This window comes from Podarcis tiliguerta (assembly GCF_965153285.1).
Source record: "Podarcis tiliguerta genome assembly, chromosome: 4".
Lineage (NCBI taxonomy): Eukaryota > Metazoa > Chordata > Lepidosauria > Squamata > Lacertidae > Podarcis > Podarcis tiliguerta.
The window spans coordinates 73898796-73922217 of record NC_139537.1 but is presented as its reverse complement, the minus strand read 5'-3'; the positions used below and the strand labels follow the sequence as shown (position 1 = coordinate 73922217).

General features: G+C 49.3%; 1 protein-coding gene and 1 long non-coding RNA gene across 2 annotated transcripts; one reads left to right on the top strand and one right to left on the bottom strand.

Annotated features, from left to right (window-relative positions):
• Positions 1-340: 340 nt before the first annotated feature.
• LOC310676586 lies at positions 341-2853 on the top strand. Its single transcript, XR_014510631.1, has 3 exons — positions 341-584; positions 1262-1424; positions 2457-2853. It is a non-coding gene; the product is annotated as an uncharacterized lncRNA (long non-coding RNA).
• Positions 2854-11408: 8555 nt separating this feature from the next.
• Positions 11409-13063, bottom strand: POU3F3 (POU class 3 homeobox 3). Its single transcript, XM_083437968.1, has one exon. It carries the CDS (start codon positions 12957-12959, stop codon positions 11595-11597), a length of 1365 nt encoding a protein of 454 aa, XP_083294094.1. The 5' UTR covers positions 12960-13063; the 3' UTR covers positions 11409-11594.
• Between the last annotated feature and the right edge of the window lie 10359 nt (positions 13064-23422).

Here is a 23422-nt window from a genome sequence, read left to right as displayed (position 1 = left end):
CAGTTTCAGGTTAAGAACGGACCTCCGGAACGAATTAAGTACTTAACCCGAGGTACCACTGTAATGCAAAAGTGCCGAGAAGAAGGGGGGGCAGGACTATTGATTAATTTATTTGCTTCCCCCCTTCCCGCTACTCAAGACATTTCAACTCTCCCCAGTCCAGTTCTTCGATATCTCCAATTAATAATAATAATAATAATAATAATAATAATAATAATAATAATGGTACGTTTCATAGGAGAGCCTGTCACTCTAGACTGTTATAGATATTTATAGACTGAAGAAAATGTGAAGTACATATATGGATCTCTCCCTCCCCATGCCAGTCACCCACCACCCACCACATCAGCATGCATTCGTCACTATAGGTAAGTGGTGACCCACGGAGCACAAAGGAGGGGTAGCTGGGAGCAAGCGGGCAAAGATGCGGGAAGTCTGAGATGGTGGGGCAGCAGGAGGCCCAGCAGATATCTTGGAAAGCTTTACATTTTATGTTGGGTTCGGCTACCCATTAGAGCGGGTGACCTGGAGGATCTCTGCCTGTAAAGTCAGAGGCCATGGATCAAACTGGGGCTTACTCGCAGGTAAACGTGCAGAAGAGTCGTGTCTCCTGGCCTGCTTGTTTGAAAGAATTCTAGGAGCCTGAACAAAGGCGCTCCCTCCTCTTTCTAATTTTGTGAGGATATTCCTCGCTGGGTTTAGGGGCCAATTTTCGTTTATTGATTTCATGTTCTTCGTAAGAGTTCTGAATACTAGCAAGATAGAAAGGGAAATGCATCGAAGTTGAGTTTACTAAACACACACACACAAACCCCGATTTGATGAAGTGGGATCTAGTCTGCGGAAGTTTAGGCCACAATAAAATGTGCTCCGCTTTAAGGTACCACAAAACTCTTTGCTGCAACGACAGCGACAACAACAGCAGCAGCAGCAGCAGCAGCAGCAGCAGCAAAACTTAAAAAGCTGAACACTGGGGCTGTCTGGAATCCGAGTCTAAACACTGTTGGGAAACTAACCCTCTTGAAATCAGCCTGGGTGGATTCTAGAGTCCGGGCCCATAAACCCCAATGGGAATGTGGAATGATAGGACATGGATTCTAATCCTCGGCAGTCCGCTGGGAAGATCTCCGGCTCACATCTCCCAGAAATGCCTTGGGTTTTGTGGTGGCAAATGCGCCGGCGGTGGCAACTTCCCCCGCAGGTCAGGGAGCCTTGCGCGCGAGAACTATATATTCTATGTACATATCTATCGCCCGCACAGGAGGGTTTATGGCGTCCCCGCGTCTCCAGCTCCCTTGGCAAGCTTTGATCCACACAACTCAAGAGGGGCTTGAAACAATGAGATTAAACGCTGCCTCCAACTTTTCTTCACAAACGGCCTCCTAGAGAGAAGCGCTCAGCTTGATGCAGCTGAAACTTTCCAGGTGAGGACCCCCCTCACTTTTTTTTCTCTCCCCTCCACCTCTCTTTTTCTTTTCATGCCTCCGCCTTCTCTCTAGCTCGACGTGAAGCTCGGAGCTCCTGAGCAAACACTCAACTGTTCTCCGCTGGGTTGGAGGAAGGAGGTCTGTGGAACCGCTGGCAGCAGCAGCCCCGGCAGCCAGGCTTTCCAGAACGAATAACAAAAAGGTTACTGTACATAGAAACGTGCTGTCAGCCCGAGAGCCTCAAGTTGTTTGAATGTTGGTTTGGGGGACGTAAATATAGCAGCTCTGCGGTTCCCTCCAGCTCCTCTCTCTGCTTCCCCTCTTTAAATAATTCCATTTCAATTGGAAAAGGTTAGCCCTAGACACGAGGTACAATAATATTCCCCCCCCAACAAAAAATCCTTAACTTCTCTCCTATTTTTTTTTTAAGCATTACCTTATCCCTTACTTATCGTTTATGGAAATAATGCTTCTCCCCATTGCGCCCCCCCCCCTCCGCGCGCCCTTTTCCTAAAGGGACCTGTAATTCTGCGGGTGAACTTTGGCTGGACTTTCCTTTTGCATCCCACACAGGGAACAGCCGTGGGTTCCCCGGGTTTGCAGATGAGCCGAGTACTTAAGGTGAGCAAAAAAATTAAATAAATATGCCACAGAGAAACTGTGTGCTTTCTTGACCGGACTTGCATCTAGGGAGCTGGTTTCCAAGCGCAGTCCTTTTTCAAGCTGCTGCCTGAGAGGGTGGAGTGAAAGAACTCTTTAAAAATAAATTAAAAACGCGACGAAATGAAATCGAGGCAAGGAAGCGCGCTCAGGTCTCACGAAGGGCGCCGTCCTGAGACTCCAGAACCTCGTTTCACAGCGCAGGGAACCTTTTTGTGCATAAATCATCCCACACCACCCAGACCTGTGCATTTGGCAGCCGAAACTTTCCAAGCACACTTAAGAAAAACATCCCACTGTGGTCTAAGACTCTGCTCGTCATTTAGCAGCTTAAAGATCACTACTTTTTATTTATTTTTATTTTATCAGAGTGCAGAACTGAGGCCCAAGTCTACGGCAACAGAAACAGCTCTTTTCCTCCAACACTTGCTTCAGATCTCAGCTGTTTTATATACACATCCAGAGAGGGACTAGAGCAATTTAGGACCACGGCGGTGGGGAGAATCTGGTCGCAATCCTACCAGGCGGGCGCTTACTGAGGCGCGTGTGAAGGATTGGCGCTGATGCAAAGTTTCTGAGAACTCTGGACATCTAACTGCAGACTCAAACACTGGGATGTGGGGATGGTGGTGGAGAGAAGTGGATTATGGGTTTACACATCAATTCTAAACGCTTGGGAGTTAGATCCCCCCACACGCCCACCCCACTCAGTTGTGGCTCGTTCCTCCCAAGCAATCTGTTCTAAGATTAAAATCAGTTAAACCTCGGGCGGAGTTCTCTCAAACTGCATCCCGGATTGTAACTCTGCTCATGGGCGTAGCTAAGCGGGGGGGGGGTGCAAGGAGGGGCAGCTGCCCCCTTAAATAAATATAAAGAAAGAAAAATACATAGCTAACTGAGGTTCTGCCCCCCCCCACAAGAGGCCTGCCCCTCCTTGAAGTCTCTCAGCCCCACTCACCTCACAGAGTGCTTGTTGTGGGGGAGGAAGGGAAAGGAGAATGTTAGCCGCTTTGAGACTCCTTAAAGGGAGTGAAAGGCGGGATATCAAATCCAAACTCCTCCTCCCAACAAAAATCCTGGCTACGCCCGTGACTCTGCTGTATATTCTTCTCTGGTCCTACAGTCTCAAAAGGGTGGTAAAATTATCTTGGTTTTAAAGAGTCAGCCCTTCATTCCCAACGCATGCTTTCTCCTAAAGGACTCCACATATGTCAGGCCAGTGAGTCTTTCCCAGTCCTAACTGGAGACTCCAGGGATTGGATCTGGGATCTTCTGCACGCAAAAGGATTTCCCAGAGTAGCGGCCTTCCCTTTCATTGCCACCAAGCTCATTTTCTGTTCCTCCAGCGTAGAGAGAGGAAGGGACGAACGTACATCTCTCCTCAGTACGGTAGAACTACTGATAACGTTCCTAAAATCAGGCATCCCCAAACTCGGCCCTCCAGCTGTTTAGGGACTACAACTCCCATCATCCCTGACCACTGGTCCTGTTAGCTAGGGATGATGGGAGTTGTAGTCCCAAAACAGCTGGAGGGCCGAGTTTGGGGATGCCTGCTAAAACTCATCCATTTTCCTCCTGTTTTTATGACAGCCTGTGCCACAAGGAAATGGGCAACTGCTGGTTTTCTTTTAACCTGTGTTAGCCCAAGGACCTACCCTCTGCATGGACCCATCCGGATGAGTTGAAAAGCCGTTATAAAAGAATACTGAGCTAGAAGTAGGTTAATTACCTGCGAGGGAAAGCCGAGCTCTTTGCAAGGGAGGGACTCAAGTTTACAACCCCACCCCTCGCTGGCGTAAAAGTTGAAAGCAGTTGTCTCTCTCTCTCTCTAAAAGGGCAGAGAAAATGAGCCCAGAGCTTTTAAACAAAGTTGTACACGTTGATACGAATGGAAAAAGAAATGGCAAGGCAAATTGTCAACTATGCATTCGATGAAAAACAACCGAACCATTGCAAGGAATAACTGAACGGAGCGCGTCGTCAGTGATGCTTAAAACTAAAAAACTAAAAATAAAAATCTCGGAGTTGGGAGGAAATCCCACCACACTTTAAAGCTTTTGTGCATTTGGGGGCTGCTGCAGTCCATCCCACAAGCCTTTGAAGGTGTGCAAATACTCTTGCTTTCTTCAGCGAATCCTACACAACTGTTACAGGATCCCTGTATGTCCAAAGATTCTACCGATTTCTGATATTAGGGAGAGAGAAACGGGGTGGAAGTGGTGGTGAGATGGAGACAAGTTTGGATATTAGCCAAGAGAAAAGTTTCATCTGTCACAGCCACCCTAGTATGCATCCCCATTCCACATAGTAGATTATGACTCCTCTGGAAAAATCCTTTTAAACACAAACGCAGTCCCCCGCCCCGCAACTCAAAGCCTGTTTAGGCAGATACATTAACAAAAACATCCCATTTCAAGCCATTCTGATCTGTAATTAAATGGTGCAGCCGGCTTGTATTCACCGGTGGCTTTTACAGAAGTTGCAGTGATCCAAAGTCAGGTTGCTGTGTCAGAGAGTGGCTCTTTTATTAATGAGAATACAAAAAAAAGGGGGTGGGGGGGAGGAAAAGGAGAGGCTTGCATGTTCTTAGCCCGGCTTCAATTTAGTTGCTAAGCAACCCGTTTATGGTAATTCATCCGCGAAATTTAAATCTCTGAGAAAAGGATCCTGCGTTTGGCTGAATGGTCGCCACGAGCAGAACAACTTGTGGGAGAGGGCAGCAGCTGCCACTTCTGGCCAGCAAGCCAGCCAGGCAGAAGCAGGGAGGGGAAAATAATGCACCGTGCCCCCCCCCTCTACACACACACACACACACACACACACACACCCCTAGACCCCATGCAGAATGAGCTCATTGCTCGCCACCTCGGGGGACAGCGGGGAGAGCTTTCTTCACAATCCAGTACCCAAAGCGCGCGCGCACCCCCCCCCATCCTGAATCCAGATGGCCGCTGGGTCCTCAGCACTTCCTCTCTTCTCCTCCTTCCTTGAGATCCCCACACCCCCTCCCCACCCTTTTCTCTGTCTCCCTCCCTCCCTGCTTCTTAACGCGCGCGCCAAGGCCCATTGCACTTCCAAGCAAGCCCATTCATCCACCTGATCTTAGCCACACATTACTCAAACTGCGCAGGGTATTTCCTCTCTCTCTCTCTCTCTCTCTCTCACACACACACACACGCAGGCATTTCCACTGAAATACTTAAAACACAACCGGAGGGTTGCACAGTCCTCCCTGCAAAAGAGATCTAACCCAATTCTGTAGCCTAAACACAAGAGGCCTTGGAAATCAGACTACAGTAATGTTATTGGACTGAAAGAAGGAAGACCCGTTCAATCTTTGCGCCGGATCCATCAATCCAAGAGTGAGCGCCACCCATGGCGCCTATTCACCAACAGGAAAGCTCTTTAGAATGACACTGACGTCCATAACCTGGCATTGAAGGAACGAGAATATCTGACCTTTTACACCCTCTTTAACCTTCCATGCTGTGACTACAAAAGAGCATTAAACACTCGGGAAAGTAGCCAACCACCTTTCGCCACCCAGCGCCGGAGTGCAAATCAGGGGAGTTCAGTGAGGCTTGCTCTCAAGTAAGTTCTGGTAGGGTTGCAGCAGGCTTAGTCTGCTCGCAGACTGACATCTGTGAACCACGCCGCCTTGTTAAACAGCGATGAGTGTTTGGGTTTTAACACCCCAGGAAGAAGACCTGCTCTCCTTTTCAATGAAGCTCGCTGCTCCGCCTTAACTGTAGGGTTTTAAGAAACGGCTTACACCTGAAAGCATGCAGTATTTACTAGGAAGCGAATCCACAAAGTTCAAAGGCGTTCACTTCCTTGTAAGGATTTCATCATCATTATTAATGAAAGATCTGCCCCGGCAATTGCTATTCCTTCCCTTCATTCTCCCCGTCCCTAGGAGAGCAGGCTAAAGGAGGCGGCAGCCTCCGCCCTGGTTTCCTTTAGGCTGCCATCCTATAGACGCTTACCTGCGCAGACCTGCATAGGATTGCGCTGTGAGTCTCTCAAGCCCCTGGACGGAAGGCGAATGGGGAGTCGTGACGTCACTTGCAATGACCAAGGATTAGAGAGGGGGCAGGACTCGCTTGCAGAGGCAAAGGATCCGGCCAGAGAGCCGGGCTTCGTCTCTGGAGGAGCCTGTAAGCGCCCATGGAGCGCAACCAGGAAAACCTTCACAGAGCAATCCTTTTCACGTCCAGCTAGAAATAAATCCTATTTCAATGGCGCTTACTCCCAGGTGATTGTGTATGCATATATAACTGCAGAATTAACGACCCCCCCCCTTTCCCTCCCCACAGGCTCAAGTAGCCCAACAACCCACCCCTGTTAGGAGCCCATGGATTTTACAGAACTATGAATTGAGTGTCGTCTGTCCGTCCGTCCCGTTCCCCCCCCAAAAAAACACCACCCCGCCACTTCTGCCCGAAACAGGCGCGCGCTCACGCGCCCTCCAGCCTCACACCCATTAATCTGGCAGGCTAGGAAAAAGGGAGTTTGTGTCACTCTGGGTCAAGTTGTCAGCGGCTGACTGGCTAGCTGAAGACTGCCTGTCAGTCAACACCACATCTTCCTGCAGCCGAGACATCAACACCACCAAGGAGATCTTCCCTCGCGCTACCGGAAGCTTGCACCCAGTTTTAAGCATTTCCTCCCCCCCCCCAAACAGTAAAGGGCAAATATTTGTGCATCTTTCCCCAGCCGCCCTCCCTCCACCCACCCGCCGCACTTTGGTTCCTTTCCGCCTTCCCATCTTGCCACTATAGACCAATTTCCTTGAAACAGCCAGAGGCTGGGACTTGTGAAATTTGGTCCATATCCTAAATAATTCATTCCGAGCCTGCAGCCAAGGCCAAGACTTGTTGCATCCATTTTAGAGTTTGATTAATCACCCTGGAACTCCATGCAAACTCAACTGCAAGCGTCCAAGGAGGCTCCCCGCTTTATCGCTAAAAGCTGCCACTCGCAGATTTATTTTTCTTCTATTTATATGCAAATATGTCTGCGTCTTAAAAGGTGCGCGTGTGTGAGAGTGTGCGCGCTACACACACACACACACACACACACACGCTCACAATCTCTATGAAGATATAAAAATGTCGTTTTGTCTTTAGCTTGAAGGTGCTGATCATTTATTACAAAAATAAACCAATAAATACAACAATATATTGTTGCTTTTGACAGGATAAATATTTTACAAATATATACTCTTAAAAAAAACAAATATCAGTGTTAAACTTAAGGAAAATATGACACTTATTGATAGAACTATCAATAATATATACTGCATTTCTTATTAGAGCCGATTGTTCTTTAAAGGTTCAGTTGAAAAATGTTCATACAAAACAAGTTCAGACCATAGCAATATGCAAACGCTACGTGGAAACTATTTTCCTTTTTCTTTTTTTAAAGGCAAGCCGCTGTGATTTAAAATGCATGGTGGAGCTTGTTGCTTAATTTTTTTTTTTAAAAAATGCGGTCAACAACAGTGGAGTGACTACTTTAAATACACTTGGAAATTATTTATTGGCTAGGGATTTGAACGCGGTTGTGATTAGAAGTCAACTAGGCAACTCGAGAAAATTGGGGGAGGGGGAGAAGAGGTAGGAAAAGGCTTCAGAAAAGGGAACGTAAATTATTATATTTCAGAATCACGCGGACTGGTTAAATACAACTTTTCAATTTTTATTTTTATTTTTACTCCTCTCTCCTTTCAGAGAGGAGGAATATGGGGGAAAGCTTAAGGGACCCACCAACCACAGAATTTTGGATTTACACGTGAATACAGTGCTTAGGGTAATTTAGAGATTTGGTGATATAGAACGTTATTTTCATTATTTACATATTATATAACCCTTAACTAAAGCCTCTCGTTTCTGCGTCCCGTGGCCTTGTAACCCTGAAGCTCCTATATACATTCAGAGGGTTCAATTTGAAGACGTGGAGGGCGGGAGGAGAGAAGAAGAAGAATAGCAAATCACCTTGGTAGATTCACCTTTCTGCGTTATAAGGATGCATATTTTGCAAAATACCTGCTTCCGCAAAAGCGACTGACTTACAAAGCAGCTGCAAATATTACCTTTCTAACAGAAAAGAGCTTACCCCCTTTGTTCTCATCCCAAGCCATTAACCAAACAACAACTAAGACATGTAAACAGATCTCTGTCCTGATTTTTTTAAAACAACAACAACACCCCACGCCACTCATTCCTCTAGTGTGAAAAATAGGATTCTATCTCACATGCTGATATTTCCCAACAAGTATAAGCAACTTCGTGGCCTCCCTATTGGAAAGCCTGTTTTTTCTTATTTCCCTCGCCTGCAATGAAATTGTTGGAGCCTAGTTCTCTCCCTCCCCCCCCCATTTTCTGTGCCCCCTTCCCCTGGACCACCTAAAAGAGGTAAAATTCTGCACTAGCTTCCCACACTCCTCAAAAACTGTCTCCCGCCCCCTCTTTGTTGCCTATCAACATGGTTTAATATGGATTAAAAACAATGCATTTTAGGACTCGGCTGTTTAGCTGGCTTTGACTTGACCTAAAATTGAGACTTATTGAAAAGGAGTTAATATTATTTCCTGGTTCTAAACCATTATACCACACATCAAGTGAAAGGAAAGGAACTAACGCTCGATTGAAACCTTATGTTCTTCTTCATCAGCTTCAACCTCCCACCCCATATTTTTCTGTTTCTACACAGTGCGCGCCGTGGGACTAGCTATCTTATCTGGGTACCACAACCCAAATGGAGATTTCCAAAGGTGGGTTTGAACTTTTCACTGACTCCTCTGCTCTGTATACGTCAATGGCTATAACAATAACAAACAGTTATGGTAACCTACTTCTTAGTAGTGCAGCTACTGATATCCTTAACTTCGCCAACGCTCACGTTTATTATAACTGGTATGGCTGCTGTATAGAGTTGAGGGCAAGCACTTAACACCTGCGCCCGTTCCACATCCTGCACGCATCCCTAAAGCAACAACACAACAATGGCAAACACCAGAACCCTGGCTAAAACTCCTTCTCTTTCTGTACGCACACCAGCACACACATTTAGAAGTACCTCTAAATTATAGCGTTTAAATTAAATAAAAAGTTACACACATACAATGTTTCCAAATAACATATAGTCTTCATTTTTTAAAAAGCATCGTATGCATTATATTTTGGGAAAGGGACGGGGAGTTAAACTGTTGCAGATGATCGCTTATATCACCTGATAGGGGATATCTACTGAGCTAGGGTTGCAGCTTAAATGAGGAGTCAGACAATGGCCTTCTGTTCTAAAGTCTTGGTTTATAATCCCATTACACACTCTCAATACATTGATCTAAAAATACCGTGGAACTATATATGCATTTATAAGGAGTTGACCTACTTCTAAAAAAGCTAACCTGCCAAGAGTAAATGGAGGGGGGCGGAGGGTTTCTCCTCCGTCCCCTGTTAAAAACACACACCACAAACAGACTATACAGAACGCAGGTTGGTTCTATCGTTGAGTCTCTCATTTGGAAGGTTTTCAGTATTTCTTAAGAAAACTTAACTCGACACAATTTCGTATGCATCAGACAAAGACTATTTCATTCTAACAAATTTATTTTCTCAATCAGCTCTTACGGAATCACTACTCAAATTAAATTACAATCAAATTATCACATCAAAAGATACCCTTATTACCTAATAGCTGTCCGTATTTTTTTTTTTTCATTTCATTTTTTTAAATTTGTGCTCGTCTGAAAAAAACACGTAATACAAGATCTGGGGAAAAAATAAATTACCGTTTTGCAGCAGTTCATAGGTATTCTGAATAAAATATTAAAAGAAGTCATTTAATGAAAATATAAAGCAAATTTTTTTTTTAGATCAACAACGGATCTAAACATTTCTCTATTGCTGTCTTTTTTTTCTCTTTTTTTCTTTTTGTTTGTTTGTTGAAAAGTCTGTTTATTAAAACCTACCAAAAACACTGCGAGGAAATGGCAGTGTTATATAATCACTTCCACAGCACCCGCTCAATCAAGTTGGCAACGGATTTAGGAGAGAGAAGTTCAGATAAGTGCAGCTGCAGATGCCCAGTTCCTTTTAAATCCCTTTATCTGAATTAGTCCAGAAATAAAAAATATTAATAAAAAAAAATATTAGCAGTGAACTTTTTAAAATTAATCTTCCAGGATGATTGGCAGCCATCAGGAACAGCCCTGAATTATTCCCTTTATGTCGCTGTTTCCCTAAATTCATGCAAAATCCTTCTACGGAGCTCCAAGTTTTAAGGACCAACAACCTCGCTTGGCTTCTCTCCCTCCCCCCTCCGGGTAGGAGCCCCTCCCTCCAGCCTCTTTCTTTTCAGGGTCATCCTTCTATTTGCGGGCGGTTCTTTCTTTCTTTATTCCCCCTCCTCCCATCTTTCTTTCGCTCTCTCTCTTTCTCTAGATTATAATATATAAATTTGTTTTTTTCCCCCTGTCCAGTCTGCTTGGCTTTTCATTTAGTGCTGCGTGCGTTATTTCCCCCCCTCTCCTTTTCCTAAATCTAGGGAAAAAGCTACCGGTTTTTCTCTTTTGTTATTGTTTCTTCGAAAGTAGACTCCTTCCCTGAACCAAATTAACGTAGTTTGGGCAAACAAACAAACAGACAACCACCCCCCTCCCAATAGCTCTGGAACTCAAAGAACATATCCTCGCATTGTTTTTTCTCCTGCTTGGGGCCTACCCTCTTTGACATTTTCATTTTACGTATTTTATTTAAAAAGTGTGTGTGTGGCGGGGGGGGGTGAAATAGAGAGAAAAGTTTCGGTGAACCTCGCAGGAAAGTCCTTTTAAAGGGGCTCGTGGTGGGTGCGGGGGGGGGTGAGGCTCGGAGAAGAAGGAGGAGAGAGAGAGAGAGAGAGAGAGAGAGAGAGAGAGAGAGAGAGAGATGGGAGCGCAGAAGAAGCTGAGTGCTGTACGATCGCTGCCATCACGATAACAACAGGGCATAATTTAGATCTGGTGTTGTGGAGTCGCTACAGAAAGGAACAACATCCGGGTTTGTGGGGGGGGGGTTGTGTGTTTGTTTGTGTGTTTGTGTGTGTGTGCGCGCGTTTGGGTCTCCACAACGCTCCCTTTCTCGCCGTAGCAAGGAAGGGTCTCCAACTATCTCTCTGCAATGAAGAGGGCTAAGTGTTCCAGATATGTGTGTGTAAAATAAAGCAAGCCGGGGAGCCTGGGTCTGGGCTCTAGGTGCGTGTGGTGTCCTTGTGTGCGCCTTCGCCTTCCTTCTCCCCTCCCCTCCCCCCCTTCTCCCCCCCCCCCACTTCTTTGCTCACCTCTCCCTCTGCCTGCCTGCCTGCCTGCCTGCCCTTCTGTCTTCTCCCTAAGAATCCCTTTCTCACTTTTTTATATTTAAAATTTGTGGCGTTGCTGTCGTTGATGGTGATGATGGCGACTGTCTTTTTTTTGTTTTTGTTTTGTTGTCCGTTCCCCCTCCACCTCCCCACCACACGCCACCCCCCTCACTGCACGCTCGCCTGGAGTCCGTGGTGGGGCGGCGGCGTATCGGAGTTCACGTTGCCGACCTGCGAGTAGACGTCGTCGGGCGTCTGCTGCTGGATCCCCGGGGGGGTCATGCGCTTCTCTTTCTGCCTGCGGTTGCAAAACCAAACCCTGACCACCTCCTTCTCCAGCTGCAGGCTGTCCGCTAGGTTCGTAATCTCCTGCGCCGAGGGCTTGGGGCATTTCAAGAAGTGGCTCTCCAAGGCCCCCTTGACACTCACCTCGATGGAGGTCCGCTTCTTCCTCTTGCGGCCCTGAGCCGCGATCTTGTCGATGCTGGTGGGGCTGCCCGTCGACGAGTCGGCTTCCTCCAGCCACTTGTTCAACAAAGGTTTCAGCTTGCACATGTTCTTGAAGCTCAGCTGCAGAGCCTCGAAGCGGCAGATGGTGGTCTGCGAGAAGACGTTGCCGTACAGGGTGCCCAGCGCCAAGCCCACGTCGGCCTGCGTGAAGCCCAGCTTGATCCGACGCTGCTTGAACTGCTTGGCGAACTGCTCCAGGTCGTCCGAGGTCGGCGTGTCCTCGTCCGAGTGCGGGTCGTGGCTGTTCAGGCCGCCTCCCCCGCCGCCGCCTCCTCCGCCGCCGCCTCCCCCGTGGTGCGGGTGCGGGTGCGGGTGGTGATGGTGGTGGTGGTGATGGCCGGGGTGCTCCCCCAGCTCGGGCGTGTCTCCCCGCACCAAGCCCGGGTGCACCAGGCTCTGGCTGCCCGGCGGAGGGCTCAGCATGCCGTTGACCGTGAAGCCGCCGGGCTGCGAGTACAGCAGAGGCTGCTGCTGCTGCTGGCTGGCCATGGAGGGCAGGTGCGCGCCGGCGCCGGCGCCCCAGTGGCCCTGGTGCGGCGGGCCCAGGTGCGGCGGCCGGTGGTGCAGCGCCGCGCCCGAGTGCAGGTCGTCCCGCCCGCCGCCGCCGCCGCCGCCTCCCTTCACGTCGGGCTGCTGCTGCTGCTGCTGTTGCTGCTGCTGCTGTTGCTGCTGCTGCTGCGGGCTCCCCGTCATGCCGACCGGGCTGCTGGCCCAGGGAGAGCCGGCTTCTACGGCGGCGGCGGCGGCAGCTGCGGCGGCGGCGGCGGCGTGGGGCAGCGCGGTGACCCACTGGTGCGCGTGGCTCAGCATATGGCCGCCGTTGCTGGCCGCCATGGCGCCCTGCATGAAGTCGCTCTGGACCATCTTGACGGACGAAGGGTCGCCGCGGTAGCCGCCGCCCGACACCGACGTGACGGCCACGCTGCCCGGCTGCATGCCGCCGCCGCCGTCCGAGTGCACGATGGAGCCCGCCGACAGGATGCTGTTGGTGGCCAGGTAAGGGTTAGACGCCGCCGTAGCCATCGCCGACGCTTTCCTGTCGACCCCTCCACTGCGCTCGCCACAAGCCGCCGCCGCCGCCGCTGCTGCCGCCGCCGCAGCCCAGTAGCGCGCCACCAGAATCCCGCCCGGCTCGGCTGTTTCCTCAGCTCTCCTCAGCCTGCCCGGCCCGCCGGCCGGCCGGCCCCGAGGCGGGCTCCTTGCGCGCGGGTGCGCGCGCCGCCGCCGCTCCTCCTGGGCTCGCGGCTCCTCTGAGGGGAAACACTCGCCACACGCAGACAGGCACACACGCGCGGCCGCTTCTTCTCCTTCGCCGGCCCCTTATTGCGATTCACCTGTTCGGGGTTGCCTCAGCGGCGAGAAAGACATTACTGAATCCCTCTCCCTAGATATTGGTAGAAAGAGGGAGGAAAGGAGAAAAAAAAAAAAAAAGAGCGGGAACCGCCGAGGGGAGGGAGGGAGCGAGGTCGGCAACAACAACTCCCCTTTTGGCTTCCCTCCTTCACTCCCTCAGGAGCATATTTTCTCCCCTCACAGTTTCTGGGTTGTTGTTGTTGCTGCTGCCGCTGCTGTTTTCTTTCCCCTCACAGAGAAAGTTTCTCTTCTCCCCCTTCTCCCCCCTCCTGTAAGGCTTTGTATGGGGTGAATGAGTGCGTGTGGGCTCCTTTCTTTCGCCCCTCACGCACGTCCCCTCGCACACACTGTCTCTCGGTCTCTCTCTTTCGCGGCGCTTCTGTTTCTTTCTTTCTCTCTCTGGCTTTCGTCCCCCCCTCTCTCCTCTCTCTCTCGCGCGCAAGTTTTGTTTATGTCCTAAGAAAACTTCTGGCGATGCTGGCGAAGGCGGCGGCGGACGAGGCGACGGAGCTGCGGGCGACGCATCGCCTCAGAGTTGACGCCCGGCCGATGCGCCCGGGTCCCTTGGAAACAAGAGTCCTGCTCGGGCCACCTTCTTGCGGGAATCTGGAGAAGACATGTCGCTTCCTTTCCCCTTCTCTTTCCCCCAGCTTTTTCTCTTTGGGGAAGGGATGGCTTGGTGGGTGTGGGTTGTTGCCCCAGTCGTCGTCGTCGCCCTCCTCCTCCTCACATGGTAAAAGAAAGCAAGTTCGACAATATCTCTTTGGTCACCCTTCCCTCTCCTCTCGCCAAGAAAAGTTTAAAATCGCAGAGTTCTCTGTAATTCGAAAGGGATGACGAGGGTGACGAAGATCCAGCGGTCGTCTCCGGGAGGAGGAGGAAGCGCCTGGGCGCAGGGGAGCCGCGTGAAGGGTGGGCGCGCAGAGATGGTATCCTTGAGCCGCGAACTCCGCGGGGGAAGTTGGCTGCCAGGCTCGTGAAGCGTGCTCTTCTGCTGGTGCTGGAGTACAAGCCGCTCTGCTCTGCTCTGCTCTTCCCTCGCTGCTGCCGCCGCCGCCTCCTCCTCTTTCTCCCCCCTTCCTCCTCCTCCTCCTCCCTTCCTCCTCCTCCTCTCCTTCTCTTTCTCTCCCTCTGACAGCTCTCTCTCTGTCCCTCCCTCACAGAGCGGGGACTGTCGAATGTTTACCCTCCGCCGAGAGCGCGCGCACCACCACACTTTCCCAAATACAAGGAAGTCGAGCGCGAGGGCCCCCGCTGATTGGCTACCCGCTGAGTGATTGGCAGGCCCGCGATGACTGGCTCAGGACGCGAGGCCCCCCTTCCGGCCGTTCCGATTGGTTGCTTTTTAATTTAGGCAAAGTGTCGTGGAGGCTTGGAAAACTGCCCTGCCCCCCTTCTCTTCTCTCCATCACCACCCCTCCTTTGGTCTCTCTCTCTCTCTCTCTCTCTCTCTCTCTCTCTCTCTCTCTCTCTCTCCTTCCTACTCACAACATCTTAACTCTTAGAGCCCAGTGAATAAATCTGAGTTCTCCCGGCATTGAGCTGAGAAGAGGGAGGCGGGAGAAAGGAGGGTGGGAGCAATGAGAGAAAGAGGGGGAAGGGAAGAAAGGAGTGTGTGTGTGTGTGTGTGTTGGGGGGGCGGAAGAGAGGAAAACCCACTATCTAACACTGTACTTATTTTACTTGCATGCATATGATTCCTCTTATGGGCGCGCTTAAGCCGTATTATCTGCAACCGGCCGTGGCACACAGGGGCTGCCTGCATTCACAAAGCCCCAAATCTGAAGAAAGAAACAACAAACCCGGAGCGCTCTCCCTGGTATCTTCCAAAGTTTTCCCTCCCTCCCCTTCCTCCCCTGTTTCATGTGCCTGTTTCTGCATCTGCTCCCCCCCCCCCCCCGCTTCCCAGAGGCACAAAGGTGCAATCGCCAGCAGCCCTTCTTAAGCCATGGCAGTTCCCACTGAAAAGCCTGCGCCGGACAGAGAGGCTCAGGCGGCCGGCTCTCCTCCTCCTCGTTGCAGGCAACCGGCCCCACACTTCTTTGTTTTACAGCCTCGGTTATTCCGCATCTTATGGGAAGTACAATGCCCCTCATCTCTCTCTCTCTCCATCCCCCAACTGAGGGAGTATGGATGCACGCAGCGCTCCGAGGCCTCTCCAAGCAAAAGGGTGCCTTACCTTTCAAGAATACCCAGAAAGCTTCTTTTAACCATTTGTCTATTTTAAATTACGTTAATCCCACCGTGCTTTTTTTAAACATTTTTTTTTTTGGGGGGGGTTCATTTCAAACAACGCAATGCCTCTCCAAATGGCTCTATTCCCTATCACTATATAAATGCAACCATGATATGTGTGTGTATAAAAATAACACCGACGCCGGTAGCATTTTGTAGGGTATAGACTTGACTCTATGAAACATTTTATTATTGCTAGTCCAGCCGAAAGAGTTAAGGTGGGCGGAAGAGAGAGCGAGAAAGGGAGGGAGGGAGGGAAGGAGGGAGGGAGGGAGAGAGAGAGAGAGAGAGAGAACGATGCGACCAAGCGGAAACGCTGCACAGAGGCAACCTCAGTGAACCAAGGAAAAAAGAGAAAGTGGCAACCCAAACAAGGGCAAATTGAACACTCCTCGGGGAATTCCAGTGAAATAACACCATTCGGACATTCAAGGAACGCATCTTGGCTAATGACGGTTGCGTGTTTGTGCGCCGTTGTGCTTACACACACACACACACACACACCACACGCACACACAGCCTGTGGCCAGGCACTCAGAGCGTGGATCCCCTTCCACATTTGTGAGTGCATAAGCTGTGCGCGCGTGGGTCGGTCTCTCTCTCTCTCTTTCTCTCTCTCTCTCTCCCCCCCCCCCCGTGAAAATATGCACCGGCGTGTTTACATTAAGACGTGCAACACAACGCCCCCCGCCCCTCCCTCCTGTTCATAATTTCACCACAGAAGAACCCAGCTTAGGTGAATTTCAGTGTACAGCACGAACTGCATACATATCCCCGCTAGCGAGGAAGGTATGCGGAGCTGGCGTGATGGGCAGATTAGCTGGAGGCTGCTAGCATTTATTTAGGACTCGGTCCAGCTCCTGCTTGTACAGTAAAAGATACCATCTTAGGTAGGTTTAGAAAAACCATTAAGGTGAAGTATACAGATCTGAAGAGCTCTGGTAACTGAAAGCCTAAACATCCAGAATTCTTCTCCTTTGTGTTCCCCTGTGTCTCCCAGACTTTTCCGCCTTTTAGATATACACATACAGATGAAGGGATCCAACACAGATTTCATTGAATAAATCGGAGATCTCCAGGTGCAGTCGGTTTGAATAGTCCGTGCCAGAACCCCATGTTTTCTTTTCCAGCCGATTTTGCTTGGATCAGGCTCAAAAAACCGAGTGAGTCTCGTGGTTTTGTTTACACTGAATGGGGAGGATAGGAATGGTGCCATGGGGCCGTCTTTCATTAATATACAGTGAGGATTTTGTCTAAATTACTGCTATGAATTTCACAGTACACGCTTTCAAAAGCCGTCTCAGGTGGCCCGATGAAACGTGATAGCGCCTCTGCAGACCCACTTCAATAATAGTAATAATAACAATAACAACAACGACAATAATAATAATAATAAAGTTTAGGCGGGGGGAAATCCCCCCCCAAAATATTGTTTACCCATTAAACAAACTATCTTCTTGGTTGAGTTTAGAGGGGATTTTTTTTTGGGGGGGGGGTGTTATTTATTTATTTAAAATTCAAAGTTAATCTTCTTCATCCCTCAACAATTCATTCCCCACCCCCACTCCCCTTTCCTTGTAGAGTGTGATTGCTTTGTCTGAGGGGGGGTTGGGTGGAAATCCAAAGTATAACAAGGGGAGAACAGTTAGTGCTGATTTTCATTTGCATAAATTTTCATATATTTTGGTGAAAATAATAGACTAGTGGAGAGCTGGGCTTAGTGGAATCAGTGCGAAGGAGAATCTTACCCGGGATCTTTTCGCTGCAGTTGAGAAGACGAATTTTCTCCTCGTCTGCTAATCTCAAAGCCAAAAAAACACCCCTAAGCACTTAAAATACAAATCCTCCAAGTCTCGGGGCTCCTTTCGGTAAGTTTGCGTTTCTCTTTTCCTCCCTCTTTTTCACTTGTTTTAACTCTCTCTCCCTCTCCCTCCGTTCCTTTTCCATAAATGTCTTCTGAAAGCGCGCCTGAGTGCGCTTGTGTTTGGTGCAAGGCTGGGAACCCCTGAAAACTCCCTGGATGGAACAAAACTCCCTCCTCGCCACAACTTGCTTTTGTTTCAAAGACAGATACTCTCCTCTCAGACACCTTAGTGGAACATTAACCTGGAGTCATTCTAGAGAACTGAAGCCACCCCACGCTGCTAGCTACTGCTGTCCTTTTTTGGTGGGGGGGTATGTAACTCTTCTGGGGGGAAAGAGATTGGAAGATGACTTGGAGCGTGGTTGTTGTTGTTGTTTGTGATGTTGTTGTTGTCCCCCTCTCTCTCCTTCTGCGCCCAAGGGGTCCAGGCAAGGCAGAGAGAGACCCCCTTATAGGCACCTGCTGTGACCCAGAGGAAAATAAAACTGGGGTTGGAGGAAGAGGAGGAGGAGGAGGCCAGCGGCCGGTGATGCGCCGAGAGGGTTAATGTTGTAACTAGGGAACAGGCGGTTAAGCACAACATCTACAGCTCTGTAGTGAAAGTCCATCAGAAAGAGTATAATCAATCAAAACTAACCAGGACATCCCTTCATTTTATTCTCTAAGGAGGCTGGGGCCGGAGTATTAGAAGGAAGCAGGATTCACATAGTCTCTTTTGCCCCTGATACAGGCGAGACCCCCCCCCCCGCCCGGCCTCCCTGGAAAAAAAAACAACAACACCCCACAACCCAGGCCCTTTTTGGCCTTTCTTCCCTAGGCTGGATTCCATCTAACTACCTAGAAAAACTCTTTTTCTTGTGCCACATATTTTATTTTTAAGCAGTGCTGTTTTTGTTGTTGGTGTTGGAGATGGCTGGCTTTGGGTATCCTAGAGAACTTCACTCGCTTTTCTATAAATCCAGTTCGGGGCCGCCTTTCCCCATTTTTTTGTTTCTTTTCTACGCGAATTCATGTATCGCCCTCTTCTTAAATCTTGTTTCTCCCCCCCCCCCCAAGCCTTGTTATCTCCCCCTTCGCAACGCAAGCCCTGACTCGGATTTTTCTGATTCTTATTACTACTACTATTGCTATTTTTATTAATAATAATAGCGCAACTGCCGATCGCAACTGGGCGAGAGGGCTCTCGTCGAAGTGGGGAGGTGTCGGTTTCAGATGGGGGTGGAGAAGCGCCGCTCATTTCCCCCTTCTTGTTGACGCGCTCAGCTTCCCTTTTGACTGGGGTTAACTCTGTGTGCTCCATTGGAACAGATGCCGCGTAAAGCTGCTCGCTCAAGATCATTTGTTTCCTTGATGGGGGAACATTTCTGAGCGGAACATATTGGTTGCCATAGAGAAAGAAATAAAGGAAGAACACTAGTCACATTAAGCTATATGTTTGTGCACTGGGCTTTAGATAAAAGGGCCTCGGTCCAGCCAAGGAGAAGAGAAGCCAAAAAACAGAGCTTTTCCCCCCCCTCCACCTTCCCCCCTCCCCAGCTTCAACTAAAACTAACTTTATTTTGTTTTGGACTTTTACAGTCGTAACATATACGCTAATTTTATTGGTTGTCGTTAATTTTATAAGATACGGTTTGCTGAACAAAATAGAACTTTCGAAGTGCTCGAGCTGAGAGAGACAGGGCCGGATCCGGTCGGCAGGGGGCGCACTGACGCGGCTCTCGAGCGGGGGAAAGTCGAAGACACTTTTGCTGAGCGGCTGCTGAGGTCTAGCAAAAAGTTGTTAGAAGCAGCGGAAAGGGTAGGTTCCGCGCACCCCAGCTTTTGATATATGTGTATATATATATTTACACGTCCGTGTTTGTGCGCAATCTCAAGCATCAAGGGCGTTCGTCTCCCTGCCCTCTTCCTCTGACCGCAAGAGGGGGAAAGGAGGCTGGGGGAAAAAGAGTAATATGGAGGGTTTTTGTTGTTATTTTTTAAAATAAAATAAAATAACCCAAACCTAGAATTTATATAGAGTTGTCATAACTCCCAGCAACGGGAAACGCAGGAACCCAGCAGTAATGGGAAACTTGTGGGAAACTTCTCAGAGAGTCATCAGTCACTGGCTATAAGGTGGTGATTTGGAGCACGCTGCTAACCGAGATCTCAGTTTCACCTAAATAAAAGGAGCCAGTTTAACATTAAGAGGTTAAAGAACGAGGAGGAAGCGGGCATGTTTGGTGGAAAGAGGTGTGCTGCAGGGTTCTACCAGACCGAGGAAGTTTAAGGCCCCCTGGAGAGCTGGGAAAGGCATAGAAGGAGATTTTTCCAACACATTGCAACGTTTATTTGCTATTCTGTACCTGGAGAAGAATTCTCCCAAATGAATCAGGCGCCCAGAGTTTTCCTAGGCTAGTCCCTTGTCCCTGAGGATAGAGAGGAAAGCAGCTAAGGTGAGCAGTAGATGCAAAACCCACAGAAGGGTTGCCCTTCTCGCCAGGGTCTCGCAGGCTGCACCGATCCAGAGCACACGGTTTGCACCATCTCAGTGGGGTTCAGATACTCCCCCATAAAAACTCGGAGCTTGGAAGGTCAACGTGCTGTCCGGTTCCTGGTTCCTTCTGCCCGTTCCCTCCCACTTCCAGTGGCTTGAGCGAGGGCAGGTGGTTGGAGAAAACGGCTCTTGGACAAGGGCCGCTGAGACCCTCGCCGTCTCTCCGTGACTTTTGTTCCTGTTAACTTTCTTACAGGCTGTCTTTCGACACCTGCGACACTTGGTAGGGCCGCCGCGTTCCTGATAGGAAAGAGGTTTCATGAACTCTCTCTCTCTCAGTCTTGGCCTCCTCGGCTAAGGCTAAGATCCTGCACGCATTCCCCTGGGCGTGAGCCTCATTGGTCTCAGTGGGACTCACTTCCGCCTACAGGATTGCGCTGCAAATCTTCCACTCGGTTCCTTAAGAGAATAGAAACGGGAATTGCTGTGTGGATATATGAAAGGGTGTTTTCAGAAGTACTGTTTGCAAACCGCTCTCTTTCTCAGGCGGGAGGGAAAGGAAAGAACGTAAGACATTGCTCTGCTTTCCTTAATGGGGAGAGTCTGAGATAGTTCCCCACCAGCCCTTTCCCCGGCTGAAGGGGACCAAGTCGAATTTCAAAAAAACTCTTGGATAGGCTTGTTAGTTGCGCTTCGGGTCGCTTACACAAGTTTCCACACTGACGGATCTGGCAGGGGAAGCGACGACAATACCCCAGACTATTGTGGTGTGTTTCCTGAACGCAATTTTCTTCGCAAACGCCAGCATCATTTATCGCTGTTAATTATGCAGCTGATGAGTGCCTGAACACGCGATTTTGGATCGGAGCAGCAGTTTTTAATATCTGGTATCTGGAAAACATTGGCCTTTCCTCCCCACCCCTCCCATTCGCCTCCTTCCATCCTGTCCCGGCTTAGTTCTTGATCTGTCTTTTCTCCTTCCTTTCCCCCCGCCTTCGAGTGAAACTTTCTCATGTATATGTGGCGGGGAGGAACCCATAACCCTTCAGCCTTATTCCTGGCCGCCTACATCAAAAGAGGGTAAAAGCAAACAGAACCTCCTGGATGCAAAAAAATGAAAAATATATAAAAAAACCCCCACAGCAACAAGTCCATTTGGCAGGAGTTACTTAGGCATGTGCCGCACACACATACACACAAAGAGAGGGAGAGAGAGCCTATAAAAAAAATCAAGATAAGAAAATACCAATGCTATAAATGATGTATTTATTATTTTACCGGGTTGTAAAACTCATTTACAACATAAATAGAGGAGGAGCGTTGTCAAATTGTTAGCAGGTATTTGCCGTCTTGAGGATTCATCCACTTAGGCTGCAATCGTAATCCCACCTACTCGGGAGTCAGCCCCATTGAAATTCAACAGGACTTACTTCTGTGCAGACACGTTAGGATTGCAGCTTTAAATGCAAAAGACCACAAGCTGTCCAGTAGCCTCGGAGAGCCAAGTTCCTTCTTAGTGTTCAAATGCCTATTTTTTTTAATTTTTATTTTTTAAAGTATCTTCTTTCGGAGTGAATGATGGTGACGGTCAAGTTGCGCCTGTCTCCAGTTAGGCTTCCTAGACTGGGCCTTTTGGATGCTACTCCCCCAACTTTACAGTTCATAGTTCTTCGTAGCCGGGCTGGTCGATGATGGTTTAGTACTAGGAGGAGGATGAGAGTTGCTAATCTGGGGGAAGTAAGGAGGTGGGGGTGGGTGAGGGAGTTGGGGCAAGGGTGTGTGTGCGCGCGCGCGAGAGAGAGAAAAAAATCCATCCCTGTTACGTTGAAAGAGTGTCAGGCACCATAAGAAAACAACAGTGGGACAGGCCTGCTCTTTTTATCCATACATCTCATTGTGAGAGCCCCAGGCTGAGCTTTGTTTATTGTTTTGCGTCCAACAAAAGCCTTTCGGGTCGTGTAATAAATTAGAAGTAGGAAGGCAGGAGCTGAGCAGGCCACGAATGTGGCTCGAGGAGAAGAAAAGGCACCTTTTTGGGGATGCTCGCTCCTTGCCATTACGCAATGCGATTGTCCTTGGGAGGCAAAGGCGGGTGGGGGTGGGTGGGGAAGAAGAGGCGAGCAAGGGGGTGGGGGGTTGATGAAGCCGCCACCTCAAACGTGCCGGGGGGAATGGAAAAGTTAGCCGGCGAAGAGATGGAACAATATCTCCCACTCTTGGCTTTTGAAACGGGCTGAATGCGGGCGGGCGCGCTCGCCTGGCCCGAGATGGAAATGAACCCTTCGGCGCTTCCAAAGAAATGAAATAATGAAAATAAAAATCCATAGGGCGAGGGAGCTCCCCACACCCCACTCCCACGGAAGGGAGGTGGTTGTGGGGCGTTTCTAATCGCCCAGGTAGGAACGTGACACAAAGGAGGCTGAAAGTAAACGGGCCGGGCTGGGCTGGGGGGGAAGGGAGAGCAGCGAATTTGCAACCCTGTATTCTTAGAGGCTGGAGATCATTGTGAGCTGCGGAGCTGCCACCTCAATAGGCTTCCCCCACGTTTTTTTTTTTTTTTAAAGGAAAAAGCAACATTAATATGCATTACATAGTGGGGTGAGTTGCAGATTTTTTTTGTTTTGTTTCAAGGCGCAGAACGATGGCAGTTTGGGGCTTATGAAATGCTGCATTTTTGTTGTTGTTGTGTGTGGCACCTTGGAAAAGAGGCACCGACGAAGTTAGGCAGCCCCGCTTATTATTATTAGATTTTCTTTTTCTTTTCTTTTTAATTTGACATTTGAACTTGCCTATTGTCTGAGGATCTCGGTTCAGACTGCAGTAGGTCAAGCTAAAGGCTGCTCTTTTTGGAATTTCACAGGAACGCGCTCAGGCCGCCTGCTCGCCTTCCGGGAAGGCGAGAGGAGCTGTAGCCTCTGCTGCTGGGGGGGGGGAGGAGATGGGGGGGGCCGCCACCCCAGTCGAAAGCAGGACAAGGCTGCGATTCTCAGCCCTCTCAGCCTGACCTCTCCCCTCCAAATGCATATATATGTACATACAGTTCGAGAAGGGGTAGGAAATGGGTAATATAAACGCTGCTAGGGAAAAAAAATAGCCACCATATTTGGTGAACTCCAATAAGACCTATGGAACAACAACAAAAAGTTAGGATCAAAGAATAGTTCCTTCCTCTCTGGCGGATTCCTGCCCTTCTCAAGTTTGGCCAAAAACGTTGTTATTCTGCAGCTAACTAGCTGGGGAGAAGGGAAGGAACCTGAGGTGGCGAGCGGCTTTCTGAATTTCTGATTTAAGAATGGCTAGCCGATCCCGCTTTTACTCAGAGTAGGCAATAACCACCCTCCTGAAGATGGCAGGGCTTTACCGTGGTGCGCGCTCTCTCTTTAAAATGTTTTTTTGCAGTTGCACATGTTTCTATTGGTGCGAATCTAGTCCATCCCCCCCCCCCCCCCGTACTAAGATGAATCGGTGTGAATTGCTTTTAACTTCTGCCTCTCTACAGAGAGAGGCGCAGGACTGTGGTCTTTCTCTGGCTAGCAGCCACTGCTGCCTCTCCACGTT

Bases quoted from the DNA above. Each gene is read 5' to 3' on its own strand.
- POU3F3 (XM_083437968.1), bottom strand. From the start codon at position 12,959: ATGGCTACGGCGGCGTCTAACCCTTACCTGGCCACCAACAGCATCCTG.